Genomic DNA, 17,674 nt, shown 5'->3' with positions numbered 1-17,674 from the left:
GGCTAGGAGGGTGGGGAGTGGGAGTGACTCTAATGGGGTTTCTTTTTGGGATGACAAAACACTCTAAAATTTTATAGTGGTGATGGTTGCACAATCCTGTGAGCACGCTAAAGACCACTGAATTGTACACTTTACAAGGATGAACTTTGTGGTGAGTTATAACTCATTAAAGCTATTACAAAAAATAGTGAGAAACAGCATTGCATATATTCACCACACAAAGGAAGAGAGAACCCAATGATTTATGCAGTTTAATATCATTAGGAGAAGCATCCTGCCTTGAAAAGAGTTTCACTTTTTAATTTTGCTTTTAATCTACTCCCACTTCAAGCATAATATGCTTCATTCTTATTCTGCTCATCACTTATGATTGGAATGTGACTCTCAAATTATTCAAAGAGCTGAGCTGAGTATTAAAAGGCAGTGGAGACAATGGGGAAAGCAGATATAATTCACAGCCAGCAGAATGGTACCGATCCTGAAAATGCTATGAAATCAATCAAGAAATTACGTCAATCAAGAATCCAGGGGCCCTGGAAAGGAGATGTTTGCAGTTCATGAACAGGAACCGTGAGGGAGAAAGAGGTTTATTTGCATGGAACCTCTGTTCCATGAGGTTTAGTATAATTGAAATGTGTTACAATTTTCAGGAACATTAATGAATTGATAGAAGGTGGTCTGTAGCTCGTAATTAATATGTTTCATGGTAAAGATGGCAGTAATGATGCTTTAAATATCCTAATGCTCATTGGATTTCACTTTTGCTGGCAATTTGCAGCTCCTTTGAGTAAAACACTTATGTTCAATTACAGAGACTGATAGATAAATGGGCTACCCCTCCCACCCCATCACTAGGAAGCACTAACAGTGCTTTCCGGTGGCCACTTTCTTGTAGGGAGCAAAAGTTATAGTGACACTTCTTCCAAGACCTCAGCAGCATCTCCTTCTGGTGGGTGTTTATATACTTTCTTCCATTTCTTTGACTTCAGATGACACAACCTTGCCATCCACGACCTCTTGCACGACGGTCTTAATCTTCCTGGTCTTCTTTACATCTAAATTTAGATTTAAATATAAAATGTTAATTCAGACACACAACTCTGCTGGTTGATAATATTCATCTTTTAATTATTATTTGGTATGTATTTCCTTCTTTTAGAAAAAAGATCTCTTTCTTAAATATCTTAAGTCCACTTTAAAAATAAATGCAGAGAATGTGCCACTCTCCCCCAATTTATAAATTTTCTACTCTCCCCACCCCCAAAGAGAAATGCACAATATTGAATTAAGCAAAATGCACATTTTCATCTTATTTTTCATTTTCAAGATCTCAGGGTGTCTCAGGACAGCAATAGCACAGGGCCAGGAAAATCACCCCGTCATAGGCAGTGTGACAAATTTCCCACAGGGAGGTTTTCTTCATGTGATGTGCTTGGTTTTCAGAATCCCTAGGGTAATATCTGCTCACTTGAGAAATGATTTCCCTTTACTTCTCACCAGTGGCGGATAATAAGTGGTCAGCTATTGAGTGAGAATTCAGTCTTACAGGAAATGGTTGAAAATTAGAACACTTACCTGCTTTCTCCCCCACGATGCTTAACTGATGTTCTGTGGTTCTGTGTTTTGTTTTGTTTTTAAAGAAAAAGAAACAGAAAAAAAAAGTGTTATTGATATTTTGAAAATGAAGCACCATCCTGCCTTATTGTTTCAATGTAGAGTCCGAGTGGTGTATGTTTTAATCTTGTGTTTGCATTTCCCCCTCTTTTACTATGCTTGTTTCTTCTAACTTGAGTGTTTTACTTTTTAACTTGGAAAATACAGAGCTTCAAAACTGAGCCATTTAACATATGCTAGACATTTTTCTAATTAAAATAGTAAAACTACAATGGAAGTTGAAATCTGTGTTCTCTTGTGACTTTCTTGGGTGTGGGATTTGAAGACAGTTGCTGCTGCAACACCCATGATTCTTTAACTGGTTCCCACAGACTTCTGTGGCCTGTTGTGTAATTCATGACCTCTTGATGAGAATTTCAGAAAGTAATTTTGCTTTCAATTATGTATTAATTATAAAAATTAACATTAGCATAATCTTTATCATCTGTATAACCATCTTCTAACTGTTCTACAACACAACCTCAAGTACAAAGCCTGTATTTGGTATTTTTGGGGTGTATGTACTTTAGGGTGTATTTTTGTTTTGGTGTTGGTGTTGGTGTATGTGTGTGATTGATTTTGTGCTAGGGATTGTATTGATGCTGGGAAATGAGTGACAAGGTTTAATGTGTGGACATTGAAATAGCACAGTATGTAGACATTGACACATATCCCTTGATTCTAAGAGCCTTACAGAATATCTTCTCCTTCCAGAAGGCGACGGTAAGTAGCAATTTCCTGCTCAAGCCGGATCTTTATGTCAAGGAGGTCATTGTATTCTTTGTTCTGGAGTTCTGCATCAGTCCGAACCTGCATCAGTTGGGCCTCAATGGAGTTGAGCAGTGCCTGGATGGCGGCCAGCTGGCTGTGATAACGAGCTTTGGTATCTTGCAGTGTCTGCTCCAAGGATTCTTTCTATGGGCACAAGAAAAAGTGGACGTTTCTTACTCGAAACGTTAATTTAAGAGGTGGCTCAATTTTAATATCTTTTGAGAGGAATTTCTGTAGCTAGTTATCATGGGCATCATGCATATTTCTAGCTTTATCTCCCACTCTTCATCTAGGCAACCCCCAGTGGGCCAGCTAGGATCACTAGCTCTTGGGCGCTTTTGTTTGTGTTTAGCTTTGCACTCACTGTTTTCTTACTATATATTGTATGATTGCTCTCAATACCCGCTTCCCCTCCCTGCGATTTATGGTGCCCCTCCACGCGGAGGATTAGACTTCCTCACCCTGTTGACACCAGACTTGGTATTATGACTTTCTTTGGCTAATGAGATGCAAGCAAAATGGACAAACGCCTCTCCTGAGAAGCTTTGAGAGTGATCACATGGTCCGACTATTGCTCTTTTCTTTGTGCGCAACAGTGGTGTGCCCCAGCTAGAGCGGCAGCCAAACCATGATGGATGCAGTGGTGCGAGCCACTGGGATTTTGAGGTTCTTACCACAGCATAACTTATCATGTGCTGACTGATTTGCTTTGTCTAGGATGTCTTTACTCCTACTCTCTAGCTTAAAAATTCACCTTAAGTTTTCAGATCTAGTTTAAATGCCACTTTCCCTGTGAAGTATTCCAGATCCACGCCTTCCTCTGTATCCTTGCAGTACATGGCCCTTTCCCTTGACTTTTTTCTGTTCTTTCATTATAATCTATTGTTTGGCCTGTTTCCCTGCCAGTTCAGCAAGGGGAGGGGTTATTTCTTAGAGGGCTTTACATTTCTAAAGTTCCTAACACAGGCACTTAGTAAACACGCACAGCATTGAGAGTTGGAAGTTAGATGTGCTTTACCATATTGAGATGGGACTTGAGGTCTATCTCCAAGTTCTGGTAGGTGCGTCTCAGCTCCTTTACTTGAATCTCCGATTCTTTTAACTCTGCAGTGTTCACTGTGACTTGTTCTTGCAGAGTTAAAGTCTGAAATTCCAAAAAAGAAAAAATAAGGGAAAAAAGAAAGGAAGGGAGGGAGGAAGGAAGGAAGAAAGAAAGGAAAAGAGTTACCTCTTTTTGGGGGACAACTTCTACACATTTGCTTACCGTTTAGAATTATGCTATTACCTGTATCTCAAACTCTTCTTTGACCTTCTTAAGGTTCTCTTGGGCCAAGACTTCATATTTCTGCCTCATTTCATCCATGATGGCACTGAGGTTCAGGGCTGGAGCAGCCATCAGCTCCACACTGACATTATTGCCCAGCTGTTTGCGTAGGCTGTCCACTTCCTACGAGAACGAAAATCCTGGTTCATTATAGCCTGAAGTGTGTTCTTGGAAGAAGCTGGGCAGAAAAGACTTAATAATTATTGTTTTATGGGTTCTTTCACTGGGGGTGAGTCAAGGAAGGAAGAACATAATCACTTAGGCAGGGCTTTTTATGGTCCAGGTATTGCTTTAAGTTATTTAACCTTGACAGAAGCCCTAATGAAAAGAAGTTAGGGCTAACATCACCTTGCTGTCATTTCCTTACTGTCACCGCCACCAGGTCTCCTTCCTTATTATTATTATAGCCAGCCATTCCACCATTCCCAGTACCACTTCTGAATATTTTCTTACCTCCTGATGTTCTTTTCTGAGGAGAACTAGGTCTTTGTTCAGTTCTTCAATTTGAACCTCCAAGTCTGTTTTGTTTAGGGTTAGATCATCAAAGACCTTATTCAGGCCTTGGAGATCCGCCTCCACGGTGAGGCGCAGCCCTCTTTCAGTCTCATACCTGTGAATTAATTAATAAGCAGAGATAATTGAGTCCTTCTGAGGCCATCCTGGAAAAGATAAGGAGCTAGGTGTATGTGTGGTAGATGAGGATATCAGTTTCAATATATTAGTATGTCCCTCTTTGTACATTTCAAAAATGTTCCTGGGAACCTAGGAATCAGGTCATTTGCCCCATAATATAATCTCTGTGATTTGGTTAAAAAGACAAACGAACCCACCAATCTGAAATTACTATAAAAATTTTCTAAATTCGAGGATATATTTAAAAAGAAATTCTAAAAAATGTGCTTTAATAACTGTGTTAGCAAAGGGTTCTCATTATTGATATTAAAAAATGGTGAGTTAAATTTACTTAATGAATATACACGACCATTTTATTTTTATTACTTTGTAAACAAGTGTATCCAAAGTAAGTTATCTTAAAAATTCATGCATTCTCTTCTACAATTTTATATACTCCCATTTTTATTAAAGTAGTAAAGTTCAAAAAATGATAATACAATAGGACACTTAGATGTTGACAGGAATTAATGAACTTTTACTGCTTTAATCTTCAGATAGGCTTTCTCTTTTTTTTCTTTTTGATTCCTTGCAACGTTAAGATGCCACTGTTTTACAACATAAAGGACCCTTTAGTGCAGATGCATTGTGTACGAGGAAGCCCTAGTGGAGAAGCAGTTTCTGAGGAGCAGCTCTGCTCACATGTAGTGTGATATGACTACAAGAGAGTGAGCACAGTTTGAGCTGATTTAATCATAGTCCTAGCTCTTTGGATGGTCAGACTGTATTGTAAAACACTGGAAAACTAGAAAGCACCAAGAGTCACATCACCCCGGGGACTTTGGCCATACACTTGCAGGCAGTGGGAGGAACATGGATGACTCGCAGAATCACTATGGTAGACAAATGACTCTTTAGATAGCACAGGGGCACTTACGCAGAGTTTTAAATTGCTTTGTTGTTATCCCAAAGGGCAGAATTAAGCTCAGTATTTGAGAAGGTAGATGCCAGGTTACTAAAAAAGAATGTTCTAGCAACTAGAGCATTGGAAGTGCTCAGTTACACGCTGGGTGACCAAATCTTAAGACTGTGGGAGAGGCAAGTCCAGCTTTGAGTGCTGGGCTACACCAGATAGTTTCTAACACCCTTTAAATGCCAAGATCCTGAAAATATTTAGTGGCAGCTCCTTTACTAACAATGGGAAGCTAAGTGCCATGGTTTGTGAGAACCTACTTCAGCCTGAAGTCCTCTGCGGCCAGTTTAGCATTATCGATTTTCAGGACCCATTGAACATTTTGCCATTGAACATCTTTAATCTGGAAAACAAATGAGAAAGAATGACGTTTTCAACTGGATACGAGTTTAAAATGATCACATTTATCCTCAGATACAACTACTATTATATCAAAGATGATGTTCATTTCTGTAATTTCCTCATGAAAATGGAGAGGAAGAATAATGATATGGGTACTTAACACAATAGGCTGGTAAAATGCAATGCTTGTTCCAGACTTGGGTCAGCTCTCTTGTTGTTTTACCAAAGGAGATTTTAAATTCAGCTTGAGGCATCAAACCTTACCGAGTGCCTCGCCTTTGTTCCTACTTAGAACATTCCTCTTAGCTCCTCTCACTCGGCGAACCCGTCCTCCCCTTCCACCTCCTCCACGTCTCAGCTTAGACGTCCCTTGCTTCGAGGCTTCACGATTTCCTCGAAACAGAACTGGACGGGGGAACTGCCGGTGCCATCATTGCCCTACACAGTTCCTTCTCCCTGCTAACATTTGTCCCTCTGTGTGGGATGATTGTTGCCTTTGTCCATGCCTCTTTCCCCCTAAATCACAGTATGTTTACCATGATATTTCCCGTTGCCCAGCATGGTAACCAGCACTTAGTGTCTACTAAATATTGGCTGATGAATGGACACTTATGTGGTGGGAGTTGTGCTATGCACTGGGCCTGTCAGGATGCATAAGCCCCTGCTCTTAAGAAGCTGTCACCTAATGGGTGAATTCTCTAAGGTGCACATGGATCAGGAGTCTGCTCTTAGAAGATGTTATAATGACATGTCTCTTTCAGCATATCCCGTCCTAGAGAGTACTGCCTTCCTTCAAATGCCAGGTCTATCCAGCTAAATGGAAGCAATAGCTGTGCCTATGGATTCGGGATGATCCAAAGCAGATTCAGAAACATGAACCATGAGACAAGTAGGCAGAAGGGTCGGCTGATTTTCAATGTGTTTAGTGAGAGCCTGAGAAGAATGACCTGTTGGCAGAAAGGGCATTTTAAACACCTTCGTCTCTCACATCGACGTAGTTCCTAAAATACCAGAGTAACTTCCTGTAGAATCTGAATGAAATCGTACTGATGTCTCGTACAGCACAAGAAAAAGAGACCTCCTGGTAAGTGGCCATTGCTCTAAAGGAAAATGAATGTTAAAATAGAAAAGGAAAGAAAAGAGACACTTTTCTTGATTAGATAAGAATATTAAAGCAATGAAAGTGCTCTGTGTCATATCTGAAATCTTAGGGCAAAGTCTTCTTTTATTCCATACAATCGATAAAACAGAGAACTCCACCTTTCCTGGATGACATGATTCTGATACAATTGCAATAAACCTGAATTGGGGGCAATAGACCATTTTATTACTGTTGAAGTGGTTTCTGCACTGCTTGCTGTTGATGACCAGATTATTAAGTAGGACATTTAAAAACCCAGGTATCATTAAGGCCAATACCCCTTTCCCCCGTTTCCACCCCAATCACTTTATCGTTGAAATCTGTGATACAGTATTCTAATGCTTGTATCATACCATTTACACAAATGAAAGAAGGAAACTAAGTTGACGGGGGTTTCAAAAGTTGATGGGAACTAGGTGAAAAACTAAGAAAAATTTATTATTACTTAAAAAAATTTAGCTTTTTCAGAAAAAAAAGAAAAAGGTTTACTATTCACTTAGCCTTGACTTGGTAAACTGTGACAAAAACACAGATTATAAGATTGGAGGATAACATTTTCATACTTCATATATAATTAGATTTTAAAAGTTTAAAAAGTATAATTTACAGCCATCCTATGTAGCCAGGTACTCCAGCATGAAGGGTAGATGATAGAATATTACCATTTTTATAGATGTTGCATTTCGGCCTAAGTTGCTTTACAGAGTCCATTTGGACCCACCTACTGTATATGCCCTGTTGATATATCATGCAGCTAAACAATGGAGTAGAAAACAGGCATCGCCCCCTCACCTGAGATTTCAGCTCTTCGATTTGTTTGTAGTACGCACTGTAGTCCCGACTGGTGCTGGGCGCGTTTGTTTCGTACCACTGCTTGATCTGTATCTCAAGTTTGGAGTTGGTCTGCTCCAGGGACCGCACTTTTTCTAGGTAGCTTGCTAGGCGGTCATTGAGGTTTCTCATGGCCATCTTCTCATTGCCAAAAACCAGGTCCCCTTTGCTGAGATCATTCCCATAGCTCACGAAGCTTTTGGAGGTTGAGATGCGGGTGCCTTGGCCTCCAGCCCCCGCATAGACGCTGGGTGCAGTCCCCACGAGCTGCATGCCCCCTTTCCTATATATGCTGACTAGAGAGGCCTGTGAGGAGGAACTCAGGCTTCTTTGCAAGCTTCTGCGTGTGAAATCCATTGAGGATTCTAGAAGGGAGCACCTGTAGCTTCAGGATGGGTGGAGCAGAGTCTGTCCCTCTGTGGTGAATGAACTAACCTTTTATAGTGTTCACAGGGAAGAAACTCCTCCTCTGCTGACATCTCACGTTAGGACTGACACCACAGTCCACCTTGCCTTGCTCCCCCCACCCCTTTGTACAGCAATCTGTTTAATTCCATTCCAGAAATTACCACTAGAGGCATTTCTTAGAGGCTTTTCTCAGGGGTGATTTCTTTTTTTCAACAGAGGTCATGAAAGGAAACAAGAAGGCATGTTCTTTTAGCTCTTGCACCTGCCTTGGCAAATTTTTTTTCATCCTGATATACACAAAGAATATTTGCAGTCTCCATGAATAATTTAGGTACCTAAAAAGGCAGGTGTGGCTACATAATAAGTAAGTCAGGGCGGTGATAAAGGATGCTTTAGAAAAATTTTTTTAAAAAACATTATTCTTTTTTTTCTTTTTGGTGAGAACATTTAAGTTCTATTCTCTTAATAAAGTTTAATTATACAGTGTTACCTATTATAGTCACCATGTTTTACGTTTGATCCTCAGGCAGTATTCATCTTAGAGCTGAAAGTGTCCTCTTTTAACAACCTTTCCCTATTTCCTCCACCCCTGGCCCCTGGCAGCCACTTTTCTACTCTCTGTTTCTGTGAGTGTGATGACTTCTTTTTCTCCTCTTTCAGATTCCGCATGTAAGTGGCACCAACACAGTGTCTGTCTCTCTCTGTCTGGCTTATTTCACTTGCATAATGCCCTCAAGGTCCATCCGTGTTGTTCCAAATGGCAGGATTTCCTTCAGCCGAATAATACCCCATGTGTATGTATACAGAATATTGTATGTGTGTGCACCAACCAACACTCACTGAGTGTTCACCAAAAATGACTGGGCATGTCATAAGCAGATCTCACTACTTATTATAGAGCTGTAAATTACTCTGTAAATAGATGTCGCAGCTAAAACCTGTAGTGAAGAACTTTTTATAAACACACATTCTGTATAAGCGTATTCACAAGATTAATTTTTTTTAAAATTATTGCTTAACGGAGGAGAAGGGGTTTGATTCAAGTCACTGGAAAATTGCACTGTTTAAATTGTACACATTTTGTAGTGATTTAGTTTCAGCTAAGAGTTTCACACACCATGACACAGGATCAAGGTGTGTAGAAGCATTATTTAAATGAAGAATTAGCTTTATAGCTAGAAAGGAATATAAGTGCAGTTATTAAATGCAATAATATTTCAAGTTTTCTTCTTTAGCACAATTCTTCCGTATGTCTGGACTGGATCCACTTATGTTTCAGTGAAAGAGTTAAAATTTCATTAGAATGATTAAAATAATTTTGAATATTTTGGAGAAATATTCTCCAAATATTGTCCATGTGTTATTCCACCAATTTTTTGGCTAGTGTCTGTAGGTTTTTGAGATTTCAAATTTAAACTAAATATAAGACATTTGCACTATTTTGTGGGGTTCAGTCATCCAATCTACTAATTTGAGGGGTAGATAAATTTCTTCTGTGATGACTCCCACATGTTTATGTAAGGCCAGGAGAATTTGATGGCTCCTCCGTCACACTGAGTTTTATGGCTTGGTAGGTTTTTATATCTTATAATATGATCACAGGAGAAATCAGGGAAGTATTTCACAGCAGCTCAGTTTTCTGAGTTACCCCTGAGGACTAGGTAACAAGTCCTGTTGGCTCTTGTTCATACATAAGTCAAGAATTTACAGCCCCTGATGTTCCAGGCTGTCAGATGACTGCATCCGTAAATATTTATTAGGTCCCAACTTCCTTATGACTAATAGGAGGCACATTTTTATCTAGTAGACAGACTCTGCTGAGGGTGTTAATGATTAATGTTAAGTATGGCCAGTATTTTGGAGAGTTATCATAAGCACTGTAGTTTTCAGAGGACTTTGACCCCCCCCCCCCATTATGGACAAGCTATTGCAGCCCAGACGTGATACACAGAGAATCTGCAATCTCTTGTGGGGAGGGGTTGTCTGCCCCAGACATCTCAGTCAGGATGCGTCGCTCTGATTGGTTGCGAAGGATGGCGTATAGGAACTGTGGGTGTTTGTAGGCATTGTGGTTCTAGATACCTGGCTTAACATAAAGTTAAGTCAGAAAAAAATCATGGCCTCTGTGCATTAAAAATTGGTTTACTTAATGAAATAGTTACAAGTGAAATGATATGGTATCTTTGATTGGCTTCGAAATAAAATGGGAAGGCCCAAGCCAGTTTGGCTCAGTGGTTAGAGCATCGGCATGCGGACTGAAGGGTCCTGGGTTCAATTCCAGCAAGGGGCACGTACCTCGGTTGCCGGCTCCCCTCCTCTCCCCTCCTCTCTCCTCCCCTCCTCTCCTCCCCTCCTCCCCTCCTCCCCTCCTCCCCTCCTCCCCTCCTCCCCTCCTCCCCTCCTCCCCTCCCCTCCCCTCCCCTCCCCTCCCCTCCCCTCCCCTCCCCTCCCCTCCCCTCCCCTCCCCTCCCCTCCCCTCCCCTCCCCTCCCCTCCTGTCCTTTCTCCTCCTCTCCCCTCTCCCATAAGAAAAACTTTCTGTCTCAACCTTGGTGCTTTGTGCAGAGGGGGAAAAAAAACTTCCCTGAGAATTTGTAGCCACAGCCAGCCTGGCAGTTTGTTGTCTGTATTTACCCGTGTCTCTGTGTAACCTGAACACCTTAAATGGAGAATTTAGTTTGAAGTGGTTCCTGACCAGTGGTGGCTTTATTGAACACAGATAGCTGAGGACGTTATCCAGCATGCAGCTAAGGGGCGAGGAGTCTAGAGACGAAGGTTTAAGGAGGTGTAAATGTTCCCGATCCGAGTCCCAGCAGGAGAGGAGGGAGGAGGGGAAAGGAGACATTCAATGAGGCAAGAGTGAACATTTCCAGAATCGCTTAAAGAAACAAGTTCTCAGGTTGAGGGAACCTAATGAATTCCCGGCAAAATGCATAAAAACAAAGCACATCGGAACTGGAAACCAGGTACTAAAGAGAAGCTCTCCCTCTTGGAACCTTGTCTGTCACACAGGCAGGCAGCAGGCAGAGGGCAGAGGCAGTGAACACAGGAGTGGTGATCACACCGACGCCCGCGCACCAGCTACAGCGGACACGGGAGAGGAGCAGCATCTCCAGCGGGCTGAGAAAAGAACTGCCGGTGGAGTTTTCCTGCTCGACCTCATCTCTGAGGAGTGACAGGAAAACAAAGACGTTTGCAGGGTGACAAAAACTGCGTCAGCCATCAGCAGACTTTCACTCGCCGCGGTCTGAAAGAACGTTGTTTTAAACAGAGGGAAGATGATCTCAGATGGAAGACCTGGGATGAAAAGAGCACGCTGAACAAACAGAGTGCTAAGTAGGTGCCAAAGCTAAATGAAGATCGGCTGTAAATGAACACACGTGCTGTGAAGGAGAAACAGTGGCGAATTAGAGTAGACTCGAGCTGGAAGGGGATGAATGGTGTCAGATTGTCCCAAGGTCCCTGACTATTCAGGAAAAGGGTGAAGATACAGATTAACTTCAGACATTGACAAGCTAAGAGTGCTTTTTACAGTTTCTAATTTTATAGTTTTGCTCTTCACGTGATGAGTAATGGCTCCTACACTGACCTGCAAATAAACCGATGGGTGAGCACAAAGAGCTCAGAAACAGATCTGCGGTATATGGAAACATCATGTTCAGCTGGTTTGGCGTTACGGATTAGTGTGAAAACGTTTCAAGTATTTCTGTATTTAAAAAAATGGAATTGTATTTCTATCTCAGGCAAAATATGCATGTAATAAACAAAAATAAATTCCAGATTCACTAAAGAAATAAAGTGAAAGGTATAAACTGTACAATGTTTAGAAGAAAATACAGAGTCATATCTCTAGGAATCAGGATAAAGGAGTATTTCTTAAACAAGACACACAAAATACAAACTATGAAGTACAAAATTGATACCAATTTAACAACTTTTGTTCCTTAAAGCACACCATTTTTATAATGGAAAAAGACCCAAACAGAAGAGCAGATATTTATAATACATATAACTGACAAGGAATTAGTTTCCAGAATCTGAAAAGAATGTCTACAGCCCGGCTGGCATGGCTCAGCAGTTGAGCATTGGCCTAGGATCCAGGAGATCACGGTTCGATTTCCTGTCAGGGCACATGCCCAGTTGTGGGCTCGATCCCCAGTGGGGGGCATGCAGGAGGCAGCCGATCAATACTGTTATCACTGATGTTTATATCTCTCGTTCCCTCTCTCTTCCGCTCTATGAAACCAGTAAAGATACGTTTAAAAAAGAAAGAAAGAAAGAAAGAAAGAAAGAAAGAAAGAAAGAAAGAAAGAAAGAAAGAAAGAAAGAAAGAAAGAAAGGAAGAAAGAAAGAAAGAGAAAGAAAGAAAAGAAAGAAAGAAAAGAAAGAAAGAAGAAAGAAAGAAAGAAAGAAAAGAATATCTACAAATCAATAATAAGAAAAACAACCCAGTGAAAAAGTGGGCAAAACTATGAACAGACTTGCACAGAAGAGGAAAGCTGAATGGCCCATTTCACACCTGCCAACCGGAATAAATGAAAAGGTTGGACAATATCAGTTGTCGTCAAGGAGAATTCTCATCCACTGATGGTGTGTTAAATAGGTGCAGTTTCTTTGGAAAACAGTTTGACTTCTCAAAAAGGGGAACATGCATGTACCTGTCACTCAGTAATTCCATCCATAGCTACGTGTTCCAGAGGAAACTCTTGAACATATTTACCTGAGGACACGTACAACAATATTCTTGGAAGCGTAATGGACATAATACTAACACACACACACACACACACACACACACACACACCCCAATGCAAATGCGCATCAACAGTAGAATGAATACATATGCTGAGGTATATTCATACAGTGGAATACTCTGCAGCAGTTTAAAGTGAATAAGCTATGCTCATGATATGGATGAATCTTAAAAAAGCATAATGTTGAATAAAAGAAACAACACACAAAAGAATCTACCCAGGATAATGCAATTGATATAAAGTGAAAACCAGACAAAACTAAGTAATATGTGATTAAGGGATATATGTAAGACAGTGGGGTGGATTGCAAACAGCGGTCACTGGTTCCCCCTGTAGTGTAAGCACACCCCTTTGCAAGTCCTCTCAGAGTGTGGGGGGTGTCTGGATCATTTCCATTTTTTGAGGCTCATGATGTATTAAACAAATGAAAAAACCCAAAATAGGGTAACCAAAGTTATCATGTTAAAGTGTTTTTATTGACTACATGTTGTCATATTCAACAGAGGTATCATAATATAATATATCTGTACCAGTCACAAGATTTATAAAAAATAGTAACTTTAGTGCACTGTAGGCTGTGTGGCTCAGTGCTGGGATACAGTTTTGACTGGCAGGATGACTATCTTCTTTAAATCCTGGACATGATTTCTGAAATCAGATTATCTCCACATTTGAATTTAACGTCCAAAGTCTCTTGCTGGGAAGCCTAACAGGTTGAATGGCCCTCCTTGTTCCTGCATTTGGCCCTGGATTATTTCACAAAAGTCTGAGGTTATACCAGGGATAACAAGTGGGTACTTACTTTATATCAACTTGACTAAGAGCAAGCCCAACCAAATTCTTCCCCAAATGGAGAAAAAATTGTCCCCAAGACAAATTCTAGCTTCCATCTTTAAAGTCACAGGTAAGAAATCATTGACAACTGAACAATAATAGCTTAGCTCCTGCTTCAAGCCATCAACAGTTCATAAATATTAAGGTCCAGTCTTAAGATACCTGCCTACAAACGCAGATCTGACTATTCCACTTCTCTGAGAAACCCGTGACACTTCTGTGGTCAAGCCCAGCACATAACTCTCTAAGAGGTAGAGCCCCTGCCTACTTTTCCAGAGTCCCCTTCCCACCCCCCATGTCTCAAGCTCGACACTCCAGTGACACACCCCACTGATGTTCCTCCATTCTGTGCCTTTGCACGTGCTGTCCCCTTCTCGTCCATGGGTATCATTTCTTCCAGGAAGCATCCCTGTCCTCCCAAATTCCCTCCTTTCCAAGATGACCAATTGTCTTGGTTTGCCTGAGACTGAGAAGCTTTCTGGGATGCAAGATTTTCAGTGTTCAAACCAGGACTCGCCCCTGCCAGCCGGGACAGTTGGTCACCCTGTTCATCTCCCCTGTACACGCCTCTCTCTAGGTACGGCATGTGTGCGCTCTTTGGCCCTGACTCCTCTGTTGGACGAGTGGGTGTGGAGCGTGAGGAACAGGATGAGATAAGGAAGACTCCTGGTGTTCTGACTTGGTGACTGGGTAGCCATGGCGGTGCCCTTCACCTAAGGGGAGAGCACGGGGACAGGGCTGGGAGAGGCTCTGGGGAGGGGCTGTGGCAAAGGGGTAGGTGGCATGTTTGTTTGTGGATGTGTGTGTCTTGGTGCCTGCATTACTAGATGGGATGTAGAAGGCCTGTGGGTGACCGTTGATTATTCCAGTCTGGAGAGGACCGGGCCGGAGGTGTGTAATATGATGTAGGAAAGGTTGCCTCTGATCTCATGGGTTGTGACATCATTCCTCGTGAAGTGACCACTGTAATTCTGGTTTACTCAGGATCTTTCAGAACTCCAGAGGCAAACCTCTACAAGGACAGACCACAGCGACTGGGAGGAGCATAGGCCTCGTTGCTGCCTAGAGGTTTCCTCTTTCTCTAGACCCCCCTGCTGCATTACCACAGAGCATTTCATTCATTGCGACAGTCTAAAAATGTAGTGTCTATGGTGCTCAAGAGCAATTTGTGAAAGATGGAGAAAATCTTGACCAGATTTAGCTAACGAAATGGGAAAAACCAACTAGCATTGCACTTTTTGGATTAATTTAGGGGAAGATGTGATCAGCGATTCTGTTCTAGGATGTGCTTTTATGTTATTTGAACAACCCACATTTGGTATTTGTGAAGACAAGTAAGCAAGTGGCAGTTACTCACCATGTGTTTTTATTTTTCATGGTGCTTATTTTTCAATACAAAGAACTATAAGCTCTCCAACCTGGAAGAGACCTTGGAAATCATGCAGGCCATCCTTCTCACTTTACAGACAAGAAGGCAAGGCCATCACAGATTGAATGACTTGCCTACAGTGACAATACAAATATAGAAAGTTGAGATTAGTCAGCATGATGTTTGCTCTCTAAATTGATTTCCAGTAAGTTTGCCTTACCCAGGAAAGGTGCTTACAAACCACCACCCTGATGTGTAAATAAAACTCTCATCAATTAAATTACCACCTAAGAGGCTAATATAAGGTACATTGGTACCTCAGTTTTCAAATGTAATCCATTCTGGAAGACCGTTCGAGTTCCGGACCGTTCGAAAACCGAGGGATCCACAGCCCACAGCTAGGGCTCAGGATCTTGCCCTCAGCAGAAGCCGTGTGGCATGTTCCACTTCCGAGGCGTGTTCAAAAACCGAAGCGTTTCCTTCCGAGTTTACGGTGTTTGTAAACCAAAATGTTCATCCACGGAGCCCTTCAAAAACTGAGGCACCACTGTATATGCCCCACACATTCTAGTTTCCACCCTAGGGCTAAAGACTTTTTCAATTTGCTCCTAACAGCACACCATTGAGATAGAAGCTCTACGAGGGGGCAGTGATCACTGGCCTCATCACAATACACCCAGAGCAGGGCGCAGTGTCATGCAGACACATCAAAGCAGATGAAGAGATATATTATTAATTCATCTCTCAGAACACAAATGGCAGGTGTGTTCCCAATTCAGCTCGGTTGGGTGTTATGTCATTACTTTTTAATGTGCACACATTTAAGTTAAAAGATCTATAAAGGCAGAATATTGATTGAAAGAGAACTCCCTAGATGCTTGAGAGATTAAAAAAAAAAAAAGCCAGAGAGAGAGATTGAGAGAGAATAAGTTTTTCCTAATGTCAAATTTTGGAAGAAGGAGTTGTAAACAAATTTTAGCAAAACCAGATTTTTATTTAGAGCTTAATTCCATATTGTATTAATAAAATAGGTATTTATTGATTAAGAAAAGATTAGCACTTTCTGAAGCAGGCAGTTTGGCAAAAGCATGAAATGAAGTTCCGACAACTAGCTTTTAAAAGTAGGAAAGTAACCAGGCAAATGAATCAAAGTGCTTAGTGTTCAGCATCAAAGGTGGTCAGACACTGCTCGCAGGGAGCTTGTGGTCTAGCCGAGGAAACACTGTCATGGATTTTCTTTTCATTTTCATGTGGGTGGGTAAGGAAGACGAGGAAGTGTGGGATGTGAGGGCAGAACACCGAGACCCAGGCACCGGAAGATAAAGAATTAGATGAGCTAAGCCAGTCTGCAGGCTCTGGGGGTCAGGGTATGTGTTAATTGTGGAGTTGGAATGCTGGCCTATGATAAGATACTAATCCTTAGATATCCTGCTTGGGCTTTGGAGGGTCAAGAAGAAACAACCCAACGGTCGGGAGCCCCATTTAACCTGATTTAGAAAAGTGAAGGCAGAGAACCACTATCTTTGCAACAAGTGACAGTAACCATTGCAAATAGTATAGCTTTTTGCAGTTTTGCATTTTGTTTCTGTGATATGTTTCCTGGCCTTATAACCAGGGGCTTTACACCTTTCTGGGGACTTACTAGGTGTCAATGGAAACTTGGTTTATTAATATTTTTCAAGAATGAATGACTACTCTTTGTCTCTCACAACACAACTAATATTTCTAATGCCTCATGTCCCACAAAGGCCTCTTTGTTTGGTGTTTTCTGCTTTTTTAAGCCATGAAAAGGTAGAAAGAGCCTGGAGCAATTTCTTATGTGTTGACACATATGTTGAGGGGTGCTGAATAATTGCTGCCCAGAGTGAAATATAACAGGATTTTATGGGCAAGTCTTACGTTAACAGAATGGACAGGCTGGTAGCTACAGACACTTTTTCAAAATAAATGCATCTCTGAAATGAGCTGTCAGAAGGACTATAGTCTTTGGAAGCCTGGAGTAATTAAGGAGCAATATCTTGGTTCTGAGGGACTGACATTAATGTTGACACATGATGTTTCTGGGCAATTTGATCTGTACCAGTAATTCACTTTGTTTTCTACTGTAGTGTTCATTTTGTTCCTAAGTCATTCAAGGCTTTATTAAAGGTTTACCTGGTGGCTTTTTAAAAGCATAGTATTTACCTTGGTGTGTGTTCAGTCACCAGGTATGCTTTATTGAACATAGTAAGTATGACATTTGACCAGTGTTCAGGTTTTTAATCTCTAATTCAGGCACACCCTTCCTGCCCCTTCAGGTTACACTGACTTGGTACCTTAGCATTGTCAGAATGGAAAAACTTTAACAAAATGGACCCTAGAGGCAATGATCAGTTAGTCAGAAAGTAAAAATGGAAACCAGGTTTTCTGGCCTGTCTCTCTCTCTTGTTAAAACCACGATTCTTTAACGGCTTTGTCACTATGATTATGATTATTTTGTCTCCATCATTTTGCATCTTAGTATTTCAGGGATTTTACCCAACATTTTTAATGTGGAAACGTGAATAAAATCTCTTTTGGTAGAACTACAGGAAAGCTTTTACAGACTTTGTTCTTTTTACAGTTCTGTCAAAGTGGATTTAGCAAGTAGTTTGCATATTATTTGAAAGCTTTGGTATTTTAAA

The 17,674-nt window shown here is 41.2% G+C and overlaps 1 protein-coding gene and 1 long non-coding RNA gene across 2 annotated transcripts in view; one reads left to right on the top strand and one right to left on the bottom strand.

The window, feature by feature from the left end:
* LOC148091263 (uncharacterized) overlaps window positions 1–17,674 on the top strand; it is a 291,917-nt gene that overhangs the window by 37,827 nt on the left and 236,416 nt on the right. The gene's annotated exons all lie outside the window — the stretch shown is intronic.
* KRT20 (keratin 20) lies at window positions 944–8,004 on the bottom strand. The gene is made up of 8 exons (XM_016215081.2): window positions 7,609–8,004; window positions 5,594–5,676; window positions 4,202–4,358; window positions 3,710–3,871; window positions 3,443–3,568; window positions 2,348–2,568; window positions 1,576–1,616; window positions 944–1,055 (listed from the first exon to the last, which is right to left on the bottom strand). The coding sequence occupies exons 1-8, from the start codon at window positions 8,002–8,004 to the stop codon at window positions 958–960; spliced, it is 1,284 nt and encodes a 427-aa protein (XP_016070567.1). The 3' UTR covers window positions 944–957.

Source organism: Miniopterus natalensis, chromosome 17 (assembly GCF_054644295.1).
Source record: "Miniopterus natalensis isolate mMinNat1 chromosome 17, mMinNat1.hap1, whole genome shotgun sequence".
Classification (NCBI taxonomy): Eukaryota; Metazoa; Chordata; class Mammalia; order Chiroptera; family Miniopteridae; genus Miniopterus; species Miniopterus natalensis.
This window is presented reverse-complemented; position numbering and strand designations above follow the sequence as displayed.